Consider the following 17,835-nt stretch of genomic DNA (forward strand, 5'->3'; position numbering starts at 1 on the left):
CTGTAGAAGTCAGTAACAACACACAGGTTCCACACCGAACACACAGCTGCTCCTAAACATCATCACCACAGCATTGCATTAGCAAAAGGTGTTGCTTTCTACTGCAGAACCAAACTTTACTTGAACAACTGAGCAACTTCAAAGAACAGGATTTGACATTAGGAGACTCACATGGGAGATGCTGTTTGGTTCAAAAGGAATACATCACTTAGTATTTACTGCATGGAGAAGACAGCCAGTCACATCCAACTGGACACTGCAGCAGTTCATCCTTGTCTGTGGTATTTCCCATTGGAGACATAACTGCTCTTTGTTAACACTTCAACAGAGCTGGGCCCATTTCAGTAGTTAGTCTGCTTTATTCAAATGAGTTTACAGTGCAAATGCTTTAGAGCCAATAACAATAATAATAATTCCATGTATGTTACTTTTATTAAGCATACTGGACAAGTGAAATCAATCAATCAAGAAGCTCTATTTTTCCAACATAATCATAAAGTTGATTAACCTACTCATACACTTACCACTCTATTTGGCAAACATTCTAAAAAAGAAGTTACCATAGAAATTGCCTCTTAAAAAGGGCAGGTTTGTCTTAAAAACATTAAAGAGTTAACCAGTTTTTCAACTTCAAAGTTCTGTTCTTTTGGTGAGGAATAAGGGTGCTTTTTTGCCACAACACAGAAAGTTAAGTAATTTCAATAAACTTTTCCTTGAAATAAACTTTTGCAGTGGAATGTAGAAATCAAGCAGCATGGCTTACACTTCCAGAAACTGAAGCATTAGCATAGTAGTGCATTATGCTGATTATAATTGTTCTTTAAAATATATTACTTCATATTTAACTAAATGTTACTTCTGTTCAGTAGAAGTATTCTATATGTGGCTATTGGACAGAACAGATAATTTCTTTTGTGCTTTGACAGCACAGCTTTAGTGAATTTTAAAAATGCAGTAATAAGATAACCCTGATATAGGTTAAAATAGAAAGATAACTGATAATTTTGATGCTGCATCAAGCATTATGCAATATGTAACTTTCTATCCAACTGCATTTTAATACCAACATAAGAAACAGTAACTAAAGCAATAAATGAACATTTTGGCTTTCAGCAAAGAGTTCCCCACTTTTGTAAGCTCAGACAGGTGCAGGAACTTAACTGAAGTCTCTATTTGTAAGGACAAGAGGAGCCACTAAGGTCCAGAGATAGAGAAGCAGACAAACCCAGCTGGAGGTTATCTTCACCCACACGGCTGGCCACTTACTTGTCATGGTTTTGAAATCTGCATCAGGGCTAAAACATAAAGAAGTCCATTAGTAGACAGAAAGCACCTCCCACTGTTCCTTGGTACCTCTCATGAATCTGAAGTGAGGGCAATCCTTTGAGGCACTCCAGTGCAAGACCCTTTAGTGAGACAACTAAACCAGCAATTTCCTGGGGCTCCTTCACAGGCTCTTGTTCTTGGAACCGAGTTGCCAAGTCTGCTTACCCATGCTGATGTGCTGCTCTTCAAGAAAGTATTTGCATGAGCTGTGCAATAGGCTCCTGGTGGCTGCTGCTCTCTTAAGTGTATTTCCTAATTTATACAATGTCCTGGAAGCAGTGGTTCTGAGCTGCAGCAGCACAGGTATGTCCAAGCATTTCCAAGAGATGTAGAAAATCCTATCTCTGATAAGCAGCACATATGGCTGTCCCTGCACATCTTTCCCACAATGAAGAGCCAGTAATAGCAGGCTGGCCCCTAACAAACTCTTCAGGAGGCTACCTGAAACCAATTTCATGTGTATCCTTCCTGCTCCTTGTCCAGCTGAAGGACAGCAGCCACACGTTCTGCCCTTGCAGTTCTGAAGCATTGCCCTGGAACCACAAGCTGCTGACTGTGCTGCCTTTTTATATCTTAATTCAGTAACACTAAATTGAGAAGGCACAACTCTAATGCAACTGGCACAGGGGCAACACCTTCACCAGCTTGGCAGGAGTAACCCACAGGGCAGGAATGTCCTATCCACATGGAAACACTGGCACATAAAACCCATCAGTTCTCATCTGGCTCTTACCTGTACCAGTTTGTGAGTGTCATCATGATGTACAGAGAGGCAAGGAAGAGCATGAAGTGGAAGAAGGTGTAGCTGTACTGGACCCCATCCTTCTCATTGTCCGTGACACGGCGCACTTCTCCCTCCTCAGCAGCTGTGCTGCCTGTCCCCACAGTTTCCTCCAGAATGGCAGTGTCACTGCCAGACAGTGTCAGCTTGTTCACCTGGCTGTTACTTGAAGAGCGGATGCTGCAGTGTAACCCAGAGAGAGATGTGGTTAAAAACTTTTTACCGTCAGCTGTGTTTGCTAAAAAACAGGCAATGGACCACAGTGAGTGTCTGGGACTAGCAAATAATATTTTCTCAAGTCTATTTGGAAACATAAGGAAATTCCTCAAACTGTTTTTATCTGAGCTTTTGTTAACCTAATTAAACAGTGTTCCAAGTCCCAGATCATAGAAAGGTGTGGTTTGGAAGGGACCCTAAAGATTATCTCCTTCCAACCCATCTGCCATGGGCAGGGACACATTCCACTAAATCAGGTTGCTCAGAGCTCCATCCAGCCTGGCGTTGAACACTTGCAGGGATGGAGCATCCAGTTCTCTGGACAACCATTCCAGTGCCTCACCACACTCACAGCAAAGAATTTTTTTGCAGTATCCAAGCTAAATCTACTCTTTCAGTTTTAATCCATGCCCTCGTAAAAAATCTCTCTCCATGTTCCTTGTAAGCTCCCTTCAGGCACTGGAAGGCCACAATTAGGTCACCCCAAAGCCTTCTTTCCTTCAGGTTGAACAAACCCAATTCTCACAGCCTTTCCTCACAGGAGAGGTGCTCCATCCCTCTAATCATCTTGTAACACATGTTGTTCTGTTATCTGGATTGAGCTGGTAAAGCTCAATCCACAAAGCAGAACACAGGTTTATGAGCCACATTTGGCCTCAGGCCTGAGACAGCAGCTGGATGTGAATAACTGCAGGTATATTTTGCACTAGACCCAGATTCAAACAAAGAGGCAGACAAACCCCAATTCTTTATCACTGGATAGCAGTGCAGACCCTACCTGGAATACAAGAGGCAAAGGACAAAGATAACCAGTCCAACAACACTCTGGGCATCCCACCACTGCAGGGACTTGGGTGGAGCAGGAGTGGCAGGTGGGACAGTGACATTGGCTGGAACAGCTGTGGGTGCAGCTATCTGGGTGATGATGTTCAGCAGACTTGGGTTACAGTTTCTTTCTGAAAGGGATTTCAAGGCAGATTAGATGTGTGAGCTTTGCCAGCATTTAGCTAAGAAAAGCTCATAGGTAAGCTTGCAATTTTTCATTCCCTTTAACTGCTGATCTCTTCAACTCTCCAGAGGCAGAAATTGCCTGCAATATTTTTCCTGCCTGTAAGCTACAGAAGGGTACAATAAATAAAAAACATCAGAATGCCCTGACACTTTCTTTTTTTCCCCCCTTACAAACATCCCAGTTTAGTTCCGCAAAGAGGCTGTTTGATGGTTTCAGTCAAGTCAGCTTTTCAGCCTCACTGGATTTGATGTGGACAGATCAGCAATTCCCAGAATGATCTGTAATAACCATCAGCAGCTTCTGCTTTCACACCAAAATATGTGACTCAAGACAGCATGTTGCTTACCAGGCTCATTGGACATGGCTGCCCAAGTGAGGTACATGGTGTAGAGTGTGATGACAGAGGACTGGAGGAGGCCAGAGCGGGGCTGGTGCTCCTGTTCCAAAGCAGAAGAGCAAGACAAGGTCAAAAGGGCAAGTTTTACCTAGAGTTGAATAGTTTTATCCTACTGCCAACAATTCAGCAATTACTAGCATGAAAACTTTGCTGTAGAAATGCACTAGGCTTTGTTCTGTGTTCGAAAGACTAGAAGAAACTTCTTAGTCATATAATTTACACAAAAAGCAACTCAAACATGGAAGGAATAAGCAAACCAAATCAATTCTTTTGTGCCCAAGACTCAGTTGGGCACAGGGCACAGACTTACAATCTCAATCTTTTCAAACTATTTTGTAGATGTGAATGTAGCATCTGATTTGAGCAATACCAGTTCAGAATCAAGTAAGATGTAACTTTCCTCTTATATTAAACAAGCTTACCCATAATTTCAAAGCCACAGTATTAAGCCAATAAATCTCCAGCTATTTTGCTACTCCATAACACACTTCTCTGGTCTGCCAGGATCTTCACCACTAAAACTATGCCAGCAGTCCTCCACATGGAAACAAAGTCCATGTCAGTTCAAAAAAGCCTCTCTTCAGAAAATATGTCACTATGTAGTGCAATGGTTTCAGAGCAAGGTTGTTTTGTTGTTTTGTTTTTTTTTTTAAGTTCCTATTTTTACATAGCTATGATTGCCAAGTTTTAAAGCTCTTATGTCAAACTGAATTGGTATTACATCCTCCTTACTTCTTTGCTTTGTATGTCAGAAGAAAATGTGAAAGAAAAATAATACCTGAACTTTTGGAAGGATAGAAACAATGGAGACAGTGATGCACAGGATCATGTTAAAGCTTATGAAGAACTTGTTCTCAGTGCAATCATCAGGCTTCGTGTAGAAAATGTAGAAGAGAACAACAAAAACCAGGGACAAGGCATAGAACAAGCTTGTACAGGACAACAGAGCTGGAGGGAAAAAACATTTTCCATTACACATCTGTCATTTTAATAGTACATCTTAAGTGGTTTAATGTCCAGCTAACACTGCAATAAGACAGCCCCTCTTCCTCACTTGGTAGTCTGGGTCAGAAAATCAGATTAGCAGAATGCATTTTTATAAGGTATGGCTAAGTTTCTGCTTGGGCTCACTAAGCAGTGTAGCTCAGAGGAAAGCAGTGCTGCCATCAGGGGAACAGGACTTGCCTTTCAGCAGCAGTTTAATTAGCTTAACTGACATCAAGCCAAGTGTCATAATGAGAGAGTGTTTTTCACACACTTCTCAGAGGCATTTATCAGCCCTGAATTCCTGTGCTCAAGGTCACCCATTTTTGTTTCCACTCTGTTCTTTCTAAGAAGCTACAAAATGCTGTTGCAGCATTCTTAGCTATGAGCTAAGAACCACAACAATTAGCACTTTGTAATTAGTGGCCAGCTGGGGAGCAGGCACCAAGGCACACTCAGTGGCTTACTGCAGCCACTGTCATGGACACAACTGAGCTCCTGAGGACACAGCAGGGGAGGTGCAGAGCAAAGCTCAGTTGAAGAGAACCAGGCTCCAAGCTCTGCACTGGTGCTGCAAACCAGACAAGTGTGGTTAATTAGGACTGTCAAATGTGCTACTCACAAGCCTAAAATATTTAGAATTTTACTGAACAAGAAAAAGGAAACACTTGCTATTAACTTCAGGTGTTTACAGTAGTGACTCAAGGACACTGTGGAGTTTAATTCTAGTTATGTCTGCAAACCAGTCAATGATATTCTGCAGGGTACTGGCTAGTACAAACAAACCCTTTACAAGTTAAGGTTCCTACCTGCATACCAACATTTAGAATTCCCTTCTTCCATTTTCTCAACCCAGCTCTCATTCCAAGAGTGAGCAAAATCCACAAGTAGAACCAACTGGATAAGAATGAAGCAGAAGGCTCCAGAAACACCAATCCAAAACCAAGCTGGAAAAAGGAGCAAGGAAAAAAGGGTTAGTTTTCTCCAGGTGCATGCCACCTCAGTTTAAAGACAAAAAAGCTTCTAATTATACTGGAGACAATAATGAAAAAAACTGAAACTGTATTTAGAAATGCAGATGCTGTTAATCACTTTGGCCTCAATCTTTCAGGAGCATGAAAGGAGTCCCAGCTGTACAGGGATGCAGCCAATGCTTGTCAGGCTGGGGGAATGTTTAGCCCAACATGTTTTCACAATGAAAGCAACATCTAACACATGGCATCTTTATTAATGCCATCATGCCACATTTCTTTGAGGGCCAACAACCCAATGTGGCCAGACATTAGAAGTTTCCCACACAGATTCTTCAGACTCTAAGGAAGTATTTAGCACTTGTCAGTGTCCTGAGCTGTCCCTAGTCCAGTGTCAGAAGACTCAGCTCAGTAGTGAGTGTCTCATGAAGCAGAAAATTATTAATAACCAAAATCTATGCAGTTGAAAAGGGATTTCTTACTGCCTTAACTTCAGCTGGTCACCAAAAATACTGGATGAACCAAGATACTCCAAAGAAGATGGGCAGAAACTGCATCTTCTGCAAGAGAACCTTCACTACTGCCTAGTAAAACTATGAAAAGGTTTTGAGTTTATTCAAGTCAGAATTCCATGATGAGTATTAACTGTACCTCTTGTGAAAGGCCCTTCGGGGATATAAAATGCTCCAACCATAATAGCCACAATGGCAGCTATTTTGAAGAACCAGAACCTTTAAAGAAGATAGAAGTCATAAATATTAGTCTTACTCTACACACAGTCAGTTCACACACAGCAGTCATGTGCTACATGATCTGTAAGCAGCTTGGCCCTGCTCCAACCAGGGCTTTGGATCATATGATTCTGTTGACCAGAGAGGCTGAGGACTTCCCATCCCTGGAAGTGTTCAAGGCTGGATGGTGCTCTGAGCAACCTGGTCTAGTGGAAGCTGTCCCTGCCCATGGCAGGGGGTTGGAAGTGGATGATCTTTAAGGTCTCTTCCAACTCAAACCATTCTATGATTTTATGATTCTGTGCTCTCCAAAGGTCCCTTTCCAATTAAATGACTCTACGATGATTCAGTCATCCAGCCTAGAACTAACCCAGTTAAGTCAGGGAATCGGAAATCAGAAACCAGTTTCTGCTGACTGAGTCAGACTGGCCTTGAGAACGACCCAATGAGTGCCAGAAGCAGCACAAGGATTGAGATATAAACCAGCTGCAATCTGACATCTCTGTGGAAACACAGAGAGGTGCTCAGAGCAGTGTCCTTTTGGTTACCCAACCTCAGAGTGGCACCCTCAACCAGAATACTGAACATCTTACATAAATATGAAGCTTTTTAGGAGACTAAAGCACTACTCTGTATCCAGTCTGAAAGAAACCCAAGGCTGTCCATGTATGCATAAACCAATTTCCACTGTGTTGAGCAGAGAAACTGGGGGGAGGAAACAAGCTGGAGGGCCAGCCAGCTGGCTCACACATACCCATTGTGTATGGAGGCTCTCGGGTCGTTACTTGTTTTCACTTCTATCATGAGCATGGAGAGGAGGAAGAAGAACACAGCCATGGCAAAGCTGACACGATAGACTGCTCTGTATCCCACAAACACATCACAGCTGACAAACCCATCCAAGTGTGGGATCCGAGTGTGAAGCCCCTCGTCACAAAATCCAGGTATCTGGATACAAACACATTTCGTTGTGAATTTATGTTTGCATTTGCAATTACATTCTTTGAGTCCTGTAACAGCCAAGGCTTTCAGTCAACAATCTTCTGGGAAATCAGAGAACAAAAGACCTTGTGCTCAGACCTTATTGTCATCTGTCTTTCCCCATGCCAACACTTTTCACCCAGGAAGATTAAGATACCACAGCAGCAGGTCTCTGATAACAACTGACCATCTGCAGGTCTGGTCAGATTTGAGAGACCAGACATGTACTAAAAAAGGAACATCCACTGAATTTGCTGTTTCAGCGTTCAGTACAGGCAGCCTCTTAATTTGGGAACAAGGACACTTGGGTGTTTGTGTCTCACACATAATCCGCTCCAAGTAAAGAAAATCAATAGTCACTGGCATGAGTAATGGCTTTTAAAACAGTCAGAAAGAGGTTTTTCCCATCCATACCTTTTTCAGCTGCTCTTCCATGCCTGGTGCCAGCATAATGCAGGCAAGCACAGTACTGAGAAGGAGAAGGAAGGCATATATAAGACGTGTCACCGTCGAATTCTTGCTGTTGGGGCAACATCGGCACAGTAAACACGAGGCACCGCTGCACAGACAGGGAATCTGAAGGGCAGAGACAGGAATAGTAAGGGCATTCCCCTGGCAGCTGACAGCGGGGCGTTAAGCGACACCGAGAGGAAAACCCGAACTCCATTTAGAGACACTCCGCTGCCGCACCGCACAGATAAAGCGCTAATCGGCGCTTCTGGCTGACAACGTGTCTGCGAACAGCCGCAGATAACCGCGCTTATCGGCCTGGGCTGCCCCTGGGGCCCCTTCTGCCGGGAAGGACAGGGATGCTCCAACCGGCACCGCTCTGCTCCGACGGGCTGAGCCGCCCCGGCCCCGGCGGGACTAGCACTGCGCCCGCGGGGACTCGCAATGCTCACCCGCCCCTGGCTCGCCCCGGGCCCCGGCGGAGGCACCGCTCCGGGCCGGGCCCGCTCCCCGGGATGGAGGGGAGGTTCGGAGTGTGAAGGGGCAGGTTTGGGGTGGGAGGGCAGCCCCGCACTCACCCAGCTGGCCAGCGAGCAGACCCCCAGCACTGCCCCCATGGCGCCGCCGCCGCCCGCCGCCGCTTCCTGCTTCCGCCCACACCCCGCCGCCTCACCGGGCGGCACCGGCCCGCTCCGCCGCAGCCTCTGATTGGCTGCTGCTCCGCTCGGGGGCGACCGCCCGCCAATGAGAAGGCGCGATGGAGCGGAGTGCCAGGGGAGGGTCCGCGATGGGCGGGGCGGAGCGATGTTGTTTATCAACACTGCTTCCGCCTTCTTCGAAGGGAGGGGGATGCTGATTGGTCGAGATGTCGGTGCGTAGGCGGTTCCTAGAGCATGCCAGCCAATGGGTGAGGCCGATTGGCAGCTGTTCGATCCCTGCTGCGGCCGCTGGGGGCGCTCGGCGGTGCCTTGGCGGGCAGCCGTTGCCATGGCAGCAGCGGGCGGCGGCCGGCGGGATGGTACCGGGATGGTACCGGGGTGGTACCGGGGTGGCACCGGGCCTTCCCCGCCCCGCGCGGCATTGTGACACAGCACACTGCGTTTCCCCGCCCTGAGGCGCCAGCAGCCCGCAGGGCGCCCCGACGCCGCCCGTGGCCCGGGTAACGCGAAGCCCTCGGGCTCCACGGGGCGTGACCCGGCGCGGTGACAGGCGTCACAGCCGTGTGGGTTACACCGCGTCAGCGCTGACCTCACCGGCGGCGCCGGGATGCCGGAGGAAGCGAGCGGGCACCCTCCTGCCGCTTCATGTGGCGCCTGTATGGATCGTGGTGGCAGCAGTGGCCGTGGCCCAGAGCTGGGGACACTGCTGTCACCTGCCGTGCCAGGAGGCCACGGCCCTGCTCAGCCTCTCGAAGCTGTTTGACCGGGGCAGAATGTGTAACTTACTCCTGCTCTTACCCGATCGTGATAACAGACACAAGTGCTTGTGCCCTAGAATTCACATCACGGAATCACAGAATATTCCAAGTTGGAAGAGACCCATCAGGACCATCGAGTCCAGCTCCTGGCTGCTCACAGGACAACCCCTGGAATCCCACCATGTGCCTGAGAGTGTTGTCCAAACCCTCCTAGAGCTCTGGCAGGCTTGAGGCTGTGACCATTGCCCTGGGGAGCCTCTTCCAGCCTGTCCTTCAACCTTTGGATGAAGAACCTTTTTCTAGTATCACTTTGCTGCCCCTCTTTTCCTTTATGATTTGCTGAGCGGTGAAGGGTGTCCATGAATTTTGGCCTGTTTAGTTTAACAGAACTCTGAGTGGAAGTGGGAAAGCTCAGAAGGTTTTCAGAGGTAGAGTTAATCAAGGAGACACTTCTGCATCAGTTCCCATCAGGATCAGTGCATGGTTGGAAGGTGCACGGCTGCAAAAGCTACAGATTGGCTGCTTTAACTTGGAATAAGAAGAAGATAGGGGAGCCAGGTGAAGAGACCTTGTTTTGCAGCTGTCCACAGCACAGGGGCCTCCCTAGGTCTGGATTTCCAGGTCACTGCACAGGCTGCAGCCTGGAGAAGTTGGAGAGAGACAGCTGAGTGACTTCACTCCTCCTCACAAAAGTCTGGGAGCAAATGAAATGGATAAGAGTTGGCTGTGATGAAGTAACAGCAGGAGGATTTGACAGAAAGTTTGCACAGGAGTTTAGGAAATCAGTTTGCATTGGTTTTAATTGGCATTAGTGTTGCAAAATATCACAGGGCAGGGTCAGAACTGACCAGCTGGTGTTATAGGATATTTTCTGGCTGTAGCAATTCCCAGCTATTGCACATTGCTTCCCACTCTGTCAGACCCTTCACACAGTCTCTGTCCAAAAAACCTGCTTCCATCACAGAAAGGCACTAATAATCAGAATGACAGCCTTAATGCCATCTGAAATTGCCAAGAAATGACAAAGAGCATCCAGTAAACCAGCCACTTATTCTCCACAGCAGTTTTAACACTCAGAATATATGAACACTATGTTAGCAGTATCATCTCTCTTGCAATCAGCCTTATTCATGAGGACATACAGGCTTCTTTCAGAAAAAGGTCACTCCATAAATCAAGGAAACTGTGCTTCCTTCAGATAATATATGAGCCTTTACTTTATTGCTAATGTATTTTTATTACCCTTCTGTTTGCACCAGCTGGATCTCTAAGAAGGCTGTTGCCATATCCCTGCTCCTTCACTGTTTGTTCCAGCGTATATACGCAGAAAAAAGGCACAATCAGATTCTGTGTTCCCTTCCCAGTAATCCTGGGCAAATAATTCAAATATATTGGAATATATTGGAATATATTCCAGTGATGGAACTCATCTAAATCTTGAATGTGCAAGTGTTTTCTTTTCAGGACATTTATGAGACAAATAGTTTTGTAAAGTACTGGGGGATCCTCCACTGGGTTATGCTGGGCAGAGACAAGGGATTCAGATAAAAAGCTTTTCCTTCCACTGTCCACATAACAAGAGATTTCTAAGTGCTCCTTTTACTTCCCACTATAAACCCTCTCTGATTCTGCATCACATCACCTAAACCCCTACATGTTTAACAGGAGATAAGGATGAAGTCAGCCTAGGGACTGACAGCTCTGGGAATGAAACAGGATATGGCAGGAGGTTATCCTGGTTTGTACAAAAATACCCTGCTCTGATTTGTTAATCAGCTCTGACAGCAGAATGGCGCATCCCTTCTGTATCTATACATTACATCCCATACATATGTGAATTGAAGTGCCTAGAATAACCCCCTTGGAATTAGGTAATACTTAAAGGAAATGTGTCAGATTTAGTCATTTGAAAGCAGTTCTCTGCAGTTCCTTTGTGCAACTGAGCTCATAAAAAAATGTCACTCAAGCTTGTGCGTTAGTGCTATTCTTGTTACTCTCAAGAGTCTCCTTTCTGTGATAGCAAAAATGCAGAATTTTTCCTGATGCTCCCCAGAGTATTTGAGGGTTCCTGCTCTGCATCACCTGTGGTTTTGCAGGTAACAGATCCCACAGACACATAGTAATTGAATAATCCTTTGACCATCCAGAATCTTTCAGTCAGGTGATGGGAATTGCAAATTGGAATGGCTGTGCCAAACTGTCTGTAAAAATTTAAAAAATCATACATTGTCTGTGTTTCTACAGTAGAGTTGCCTTGACTCATATACAGGTGTAAACATCTTTCTGGTTCTGGTCTGCATAAACTTCCAAATGTAGATGTATCAGCATCAGCTTTCTAATATAATCCTCCTAATTATTGGACTTCTGTAAAGTGTTTGGCTTTAAGCTATGTTTACAACTGTTCTTTGATTTGATCTCCAGAGCATAAAGAATTGCAGTTTCCTTAGGACAGCTGGTTTTCCAGCTGTTTTATCCAGACTTTGAGTTGAGTTCTGCCCAATCACTCAGATTTTAACCAGTGCTTTGAGAATAGCTGACAAAGCCCTCATCCACGAGAAGGTTAGTCATGAGATAATGGGCAAAATACTGCTATGGCTGGCACCACCAGTGGGTTTAATTAGTCTTTAAACAATCAGAGTTAACAGCTTCTACAAAATTACAATGTACCAGCAAGTTAGGAAGTCCTGCCAAGTATAAATATTGTTAAGTTTGTGGATGACTTTCACTGGTGTCTGATCTCATCATGTGCTGTGCATACAGAGGCTCTCTCACCACTGACATACAGAGGCCAAGGTGAGCTTTCTGCTGCCATTCCCTGGGGACCAGCAGGTGAGAGGTGCTAGTGGCCTGGCTCATCTCTGAGCACAGCCTGGCTTCACATTCACAACCCCCTGATCTGAGACTGAGAAAAATCAACTTAGTCCATGCCCTCAGGTCTCCAAATACAGAAGCTGATTTCTCTGCAGTCCTTTGCTCATGATTGTATAAATCTCTTCTTCCCCTGACTGCATGCTCTGTGACTGTATTAGCACCTGCCTCTGCACTTCTTAGGCTCTCTATTTTCCTATCATGTCATGGATACGTGAGTCATCTTATTTGTGATCTGCCGAGCTGAGTGAGAGTCATAGTAGAGTTGTGTGCTTCAAGGCCATTAGTAACGGAGCTAAAACTTGCATAATATATTCTTCTGTGTCTAAATCCCTGAGAGATTGAGTAACTGTTTTCTTTTTCACCCCAAGTGACTATGCAACTGGATGAGTCACTGCTGTTATGATAGAGGAATTGTAATCTCTGTGTCTTTCCAGTTTTGTTTGGCCAGAAATTTATTTTACAGGACACCTTTCTTCAATCTCCTCTAAGTCTTTATATGTCACCAGAGACCTTTTCACTCTCTTCAGTTCACTTAAGATCATGTGCTGTGGTCTGGAAACTGCATTAGTTTAGGTTATTGGTGAAACAGATGGAGAAAAATGTTCACCTTAATCTAATACCCTGGAATGACATTACTGAGCTCTTTCATCTTATTATTTATGGACGCATTAGTGAAAGTTAAACGTATTGAAAGGTATTTCAATAACATTAAATGAAAGCTTATGAAGAAAACAACAATGGAACATAAACAGAGATACATTGGAGGGGATTATTTTTCACAAAAGATCTGCAGTGACATCTGTGAATGAACCATGGAAGGCACTAGCAACAGATGGCTGATAAAAAGGAGGAGGGAGCGAGCAGTTTCACGATAGGTGAATGTGTACTGCAAACAGCACAGGGTGCTCAGACAGGGCCCTCTAGGGTGCAGGATGTGACCCAGAAAGGGTTGGCACCGTTGGATTAGCACTAGCCCTGGCTAGTGAGCTGGTGTGAGCTGGCTGTAACTGTCCCAGGAGGAGCCTTGGAGCCAGAGGCATTGCTGGAGCTGGCACCTTCCCCCATCCCAGCACAGCAGAGCCAGCATCAACCCCTGCTCCCCTGGCAGAGCTGAGCTGGGCTCAAGTTTTGTGCTGGAACATCTCAGGCTGTGCAGGGCATCGAGCACCATGCTTTTAAGTAGCCACCTAAAGAGTGGGTAGCCACAAAGCAAGCCAGTCTTCCACTTGAGCATTGCCCAAGCACACTTATAAATGTTGCAGAGTTTATTGTTTCAAATGGTTTCATGCCTTTTCCTTGCTTGAAATATTATCTTTTTATTAAGGCAGGATTTATTTCCCCTGTCTCTGTGACCCCATCTCTCCCCTGAGAGCCTGCACTGAAATCCAGCTGGCCAGCCTTTGTGTAGCAGCAGTGGCTGAGGCAGAACAGCTTCTAGTGAAACAACAGTGGGAGGAAAAGTCAGGAATTTCTTTATTTAATCCCGGCTTGAGCAGTGATGAGTTGTGTATCTTTAGGTGAGCCACAGGACTATGTGAGTCAATGTGAAATGTGAGAAATTGAGCATATCCCAGAGTCATGGCAGACTGTTCATTCATCTTTAAATGCAGCTTAAAATCCAATGGGTGCCTGACCCATTTTTTTTCTTTCACTAAAAAGAGCAATACAGAATCATACTGGCCATGATAATTTCTTTTAGCTGGAGATTTTTTCCCCTTCTTTTCCATTGCCCCCTCCCCCCCCCAAACACTGCTGCTTTCCAAGATGATCTGAAGCCAGTGAAATAGTTCTTTCTCATAAATCTTTTAAATCATGTAAATCCTCCCAGCGTACCAGCTGACATTTCAGATGTTGCATTTTTGCATTTGTGCCAGGAAGCTTTGAGCATGTTACAGTTGCTTATGTTGTTATATTTTTTTAAAGAAGGCAAAACAGTTCCTTCCTCTTGTGTCTCCAGCAGAGACTGTTTCTCCTTGAGAAAGGAGTTCACATGATCATATAGATGCGTCAGATAAATCCCTTCCCACGTTTGATATTTGCTAAGTTGAATGATTGTTATTCCAAAGCCATAGCTGGGATGGTTTTGTGATTTAACATCTCCAGAGCAATTTTTTTCTTCTGTTCACAAGCTTTAAAGAAATAGTCTAAAAATTAAATCCTTTAACTGAGAAAGACTCAGTAACCAAACACTCTCAGCCATGTTATCTTCACAAATATTTCTCCTTGTTTGTTTGTTTAAAGTTGGCCAAGAGTTCCAGAAATACTTTTAAGATAACAAAAATGGGCATCCAGCTCAAAAAGGAACTCTGTATTTAGAAACTCTGAAATACTACTGGGGAATGGCTGTGCTGTTAACTCTTTTCTGGTTGTTCTGAACCTCCATGGCATTGGGGAATGAGTCATGACATTCTTCTTTATCTAACTGTTTTTCCCATCCTAGATGATTTAGAAGAAAAAGTGCCCTGGGGAAGTCTAATAATACAATGCCATGCCAGTCACATCTCTGGGTTCAATTGGGTTTATGCCCAAGAGGGTGTAAATCAAGTGGTTTGCAGAAGGCAGCGCAGGGCAAGAGCTCACAAGGCTCAGCATTCACAGCATCCACGTGCACCGGGGGCAGAAACAGCCACAATCTTAATCCTGGAAGGGAAGGGAGGGGAAGAACTGAGGGTTGAGTGTTGGTTTATCAGGGGATCTTACAACCAGCTTCCTGCTGCAGAGCACACTTGAGAGCACTGAGCCTTTGCTGCAAATGCACACAGTCATTTTGAAGCGCACGTTCAGTGTGTTGTGTTGCTGCAAACCTGAGCGTGTCCATAGGAAACAAAAGCAGGTCACTGTGCTCAGTGTGACATCCACGGGTGTTTCAGTGGCAGAAGCAGAGTCATTTCACCCTATTACAAATAATAGTTCAGTTCTGATTTTGCTGGTGTTTTGAGATAATGGCAGAAGTTTCTTCAGACTTTACAAGATGGCTTAAAAAATTTTAATTAAAATGTGTGCTGGTATAACTGTATTTCCTGCCTTGTTTCCAGGGCTTGTGCAGAACCCAGTGCCTGGATTGCCCCATGGTTCAGTTCCTGTGGATATTTTCTTTTCAAAGCTGTTTTTTCCAAACGTGTATTTAATATTGTTACAGTCTTCAAACAATTTGATGCAAGATCCAGCAAAGCAATGCCCTGTGTATTTCAGTGTGTGCCACACTACCAGTGGGTTCTGGGCTGAGAAACAGTCCCTGCAAGAACTGAGCTCTCCCTCCAGCCAGTGAAGGTGGACAGGCAGGATGAATTACTCTCTGACACCTGATCTACCACCGTTCCCTTAGTCCTGGCCTCTGCTTACTGTCACGGGAACTTTGATGTCTTATTTTTAGACGAGCTTTTGTGGTTTTAAAATTAAAGTCTGATTGTAGCCACGTATTAATTTCAGTAAAAAAAAAATAATGTGGAAAACCTGACACATGCTGGTCAGCAAGGAACAAGCTGGGCAGTGGGAAACTCGACTCAATTACCTGTCTGTAGGGGTTGAAATTTACTTAGTGTTTTATGGTTAGGCACCAGCTGATGTGAAGATGTTGCTTAACTGAAGAGTCATTATTTACCATTAATAAAACTGATACCATGACAAATTCCTTATGGCGTAGATGCGCTATCATATCTTGGCAACGGCAGCAGATGAAATTATTCTGCCTGGCTTGCAGGCTTGTCTTCATTGTAAAAAGAAAAATAATGAGGCTGTAATTACCCAGCTTGGAACTAAACGAACCCAACTGAAAGTGCTGAATGATTAAAGATGACTCCTAACTGCTTCCCAAATGGAGCTTGTTTGGATACCACTGCTGACAGTGCCAGCTCCTGGCTCTCGCTGGGCTGGATCCACAGCCAGCAGGCACAGCACAGTTGTTTGGACTGTGGTGGTGTTCCAGTTTGAAGTGCCGTGGAACAAATAGTGGTAAATATTCCACAAGCCTTGCCAAAAATGACCTTTATACATGAGGAAGTCAGCATGCAGCAAATCAGGATGAAATTCGGAGCACACAAAACCCCTCCCTATTGTTTCTTGGGGTAAAGGACCCTACTATGTAGTGGTTTACTCTCGAATAGTCTTTATTTTGCAGGTGGGATTACACACTTCTCCTTCCAATGTAAAACATTTCAATATCAAATCGATTAGGCTTCTCTAATTTTGGGTCTTTATTTTGTCTAATAAACCAGTAGATTCAGGAGTCTGGTTTTTTCTCTTGTGCAAATAAAGATGGGAAAAGCAGGTCTGTTATTCTAATAATTCTAGTTCTCAGTTTCACACAATTTCTTGTAAACCAGTAACACAAGAGCTAGCAGACTTCCCAAATTGGTTTGGATACTGAAAAATTTGTGACCTTCTGCCTTCAGGACAGCAGTGGTGTGTTTGGTGGAGCTCTTGGAGAGATGGGGATGACCTTCCCCTGCAATGAAAAGGCGTAAAAGAATGTTTCCATGTGCCCAGCTGGCTACATTCTTGTTCAACTCATCCTTGAAGACAGCTGACATTTAATTATATAATTAATGATAAATTACAATGCCTGGAGACTTGGATAAATAATAACTAAAAGGGGCTTTTAGCCACAATAAAGTGGCCTTCCCGTCCTGGTTGCTCAGTTTGAGCCCTGGTTCCTCCAGGAAGGCAGGTAGTGCTGATGTGGAGCACACACCCCTTGTCCAACCTGAAAGATCTCCTGCTGGTTGCCATAGAGATGGAGAGCTGAGGCCCTTTTGTGCAGCAGTTCTGCTCTGCAAACACCTGTTTGGTACCATGTCCCCTTTGCCAGCAGCTCAGTCCCTATGGCTGCTGTGGGACACATGGAGGTACCCAGCGTGTTGTAGAGGTTACTCCATGGAACACACATGTGCAGGATGGGCAGCACATCAAAGCAGGTTCAAATGGAGAAATGTATCTGTCCATACAGAAATAACAGCACAACTGTCACTCTGGTGGCTCGCTGCATACCTGGCAGGTCACATCACTGCCACCACCGTTGTGAGCAGTGAAGAGCCATTGGGCACCACAGCAATTTGGGCAAAGGGTGCTTTGGGCAGTGACTTTGGGTGGCATTTACTTCTCTCTCAGTATTAGAGTGCAGTGAACCAGCCCCAAACACAGACTTTTAGATCAAATATGACTGAAAGTTTCTGACCTAAGACAGACTGGATGGTGGTTTTTATCAAGGGGTCTTTTGCAAGACCTGTGAGACATCTAACTCAGGACTGTGTGGAGTTAAGGATTTAATGTATAGTTGAAGAAAGCTGATGTCTATTTAAATGCCATTGCTAGATTATTCTTGCAATGGATTATCTGAATAGAGACACTTGATAATTTGTCAGGCCAAGTTTTATGAAATGGAAAACAATTACTTGAAAGGTGTTATAAAAATAAATTTTTTAGTCCACAAAAGTGAGTGGCAACAGGGGTCTGTATGAAAACATTTAGCTCTGTGTTCAAAAAGCCATAATCCTGCATAAAAGTAAAAATTTTACAACTATCCAAGAAAACTCAGCCCAGCTTTGGGAGAGAGTAAGAATCTGAAACAAATATAGTGAACTAAGGGCGTAAGAAGAACCCTTTGAAAACTGGAAGTCCTTGAATAACCTTAAGGGAATAGTCATGACATAAACAGCAGTAACTAAAATACTTCTCAAAGCAGCAGGGAGTGAGATTGGCC

At 44.7% G+C, this 17,835-nt stretch overlaps 1 protein-coding gene across 1 annotated transcript; it reads right to left on the reverse strand.

Moving 5' to 3' along the window:
- Positions 1–339: 339 nt before the first annotated feature.
- On the reverse strand, positions 340–8,583 carry SERINC3 (serine incorporator 3). Its single transcript, XM_085079433.1, has 10 exons — positions 8,428–8,583; positions 7,814–7,975; positions 7,173–7,366; positions 6,339–6,418; positions 5,526–5,663; positions 4,511–4,680; positions 3,682–3,772; positions 3,102–3,279; positions 2,060–2,287; positions 340–1,295 (listed from the first exon to the last, which is right to left on the reverse strand). The coding sequence occupies exons 1-10, from the start codon at positions 8,464–8,466 to the stop codon at positions 1,157–1,159; spliced, it is 1,419 nt and encodes a 472-aa protein (XP_084935559.1). The 5' UTR covers positions 8,467–8,583; the 3' UTR covers positions 340–1,156.
- Positions 8,584–17,835: the final 9,252 nt, after the last annotated feature.

The sequence above is a fragment of the Lichenostomus cassidix genome, chromosome 20, assembly GCF_008360975.1.
Source record: "Lichenostomus cassidix isolate B80296 chromosome 20, HeHo_3.0, whole genome shotgun sequence".
In the NCBI taxonomy this organism is placed as follows: domain Eukaryota; kingdom Metazoa; phylum Chordata; class Aves; order Passeriformes; family Meliphagidae; genus Lichenostomus; species Lichenostomus cassidix.

Bases quoted from the DNA above. Each gene is read 5' to 3' on its own strand.
- SERINC3 (XM_085079433.1), bottom strand. From the start codon at position 8,466: ATGGGGGCAGTGCTGGGGGTCTGCTCGCTGGCCAGCTGG. The intron at 6,419-7,172 runs GTATGTGTGAGC...TCTTCTTTAAAG, and splicing joins AGAGCCTCCATACACAATGG to GTTCTGGTTCTTCAAAATAG. The intron at 2,288-3,101 runs GTAGGGTCTGCA...GTTACACTGCAG, and splicing joins CTTTGCCTCTTGTATTCCAG to CATCCGCTCTTCAAGTAACA.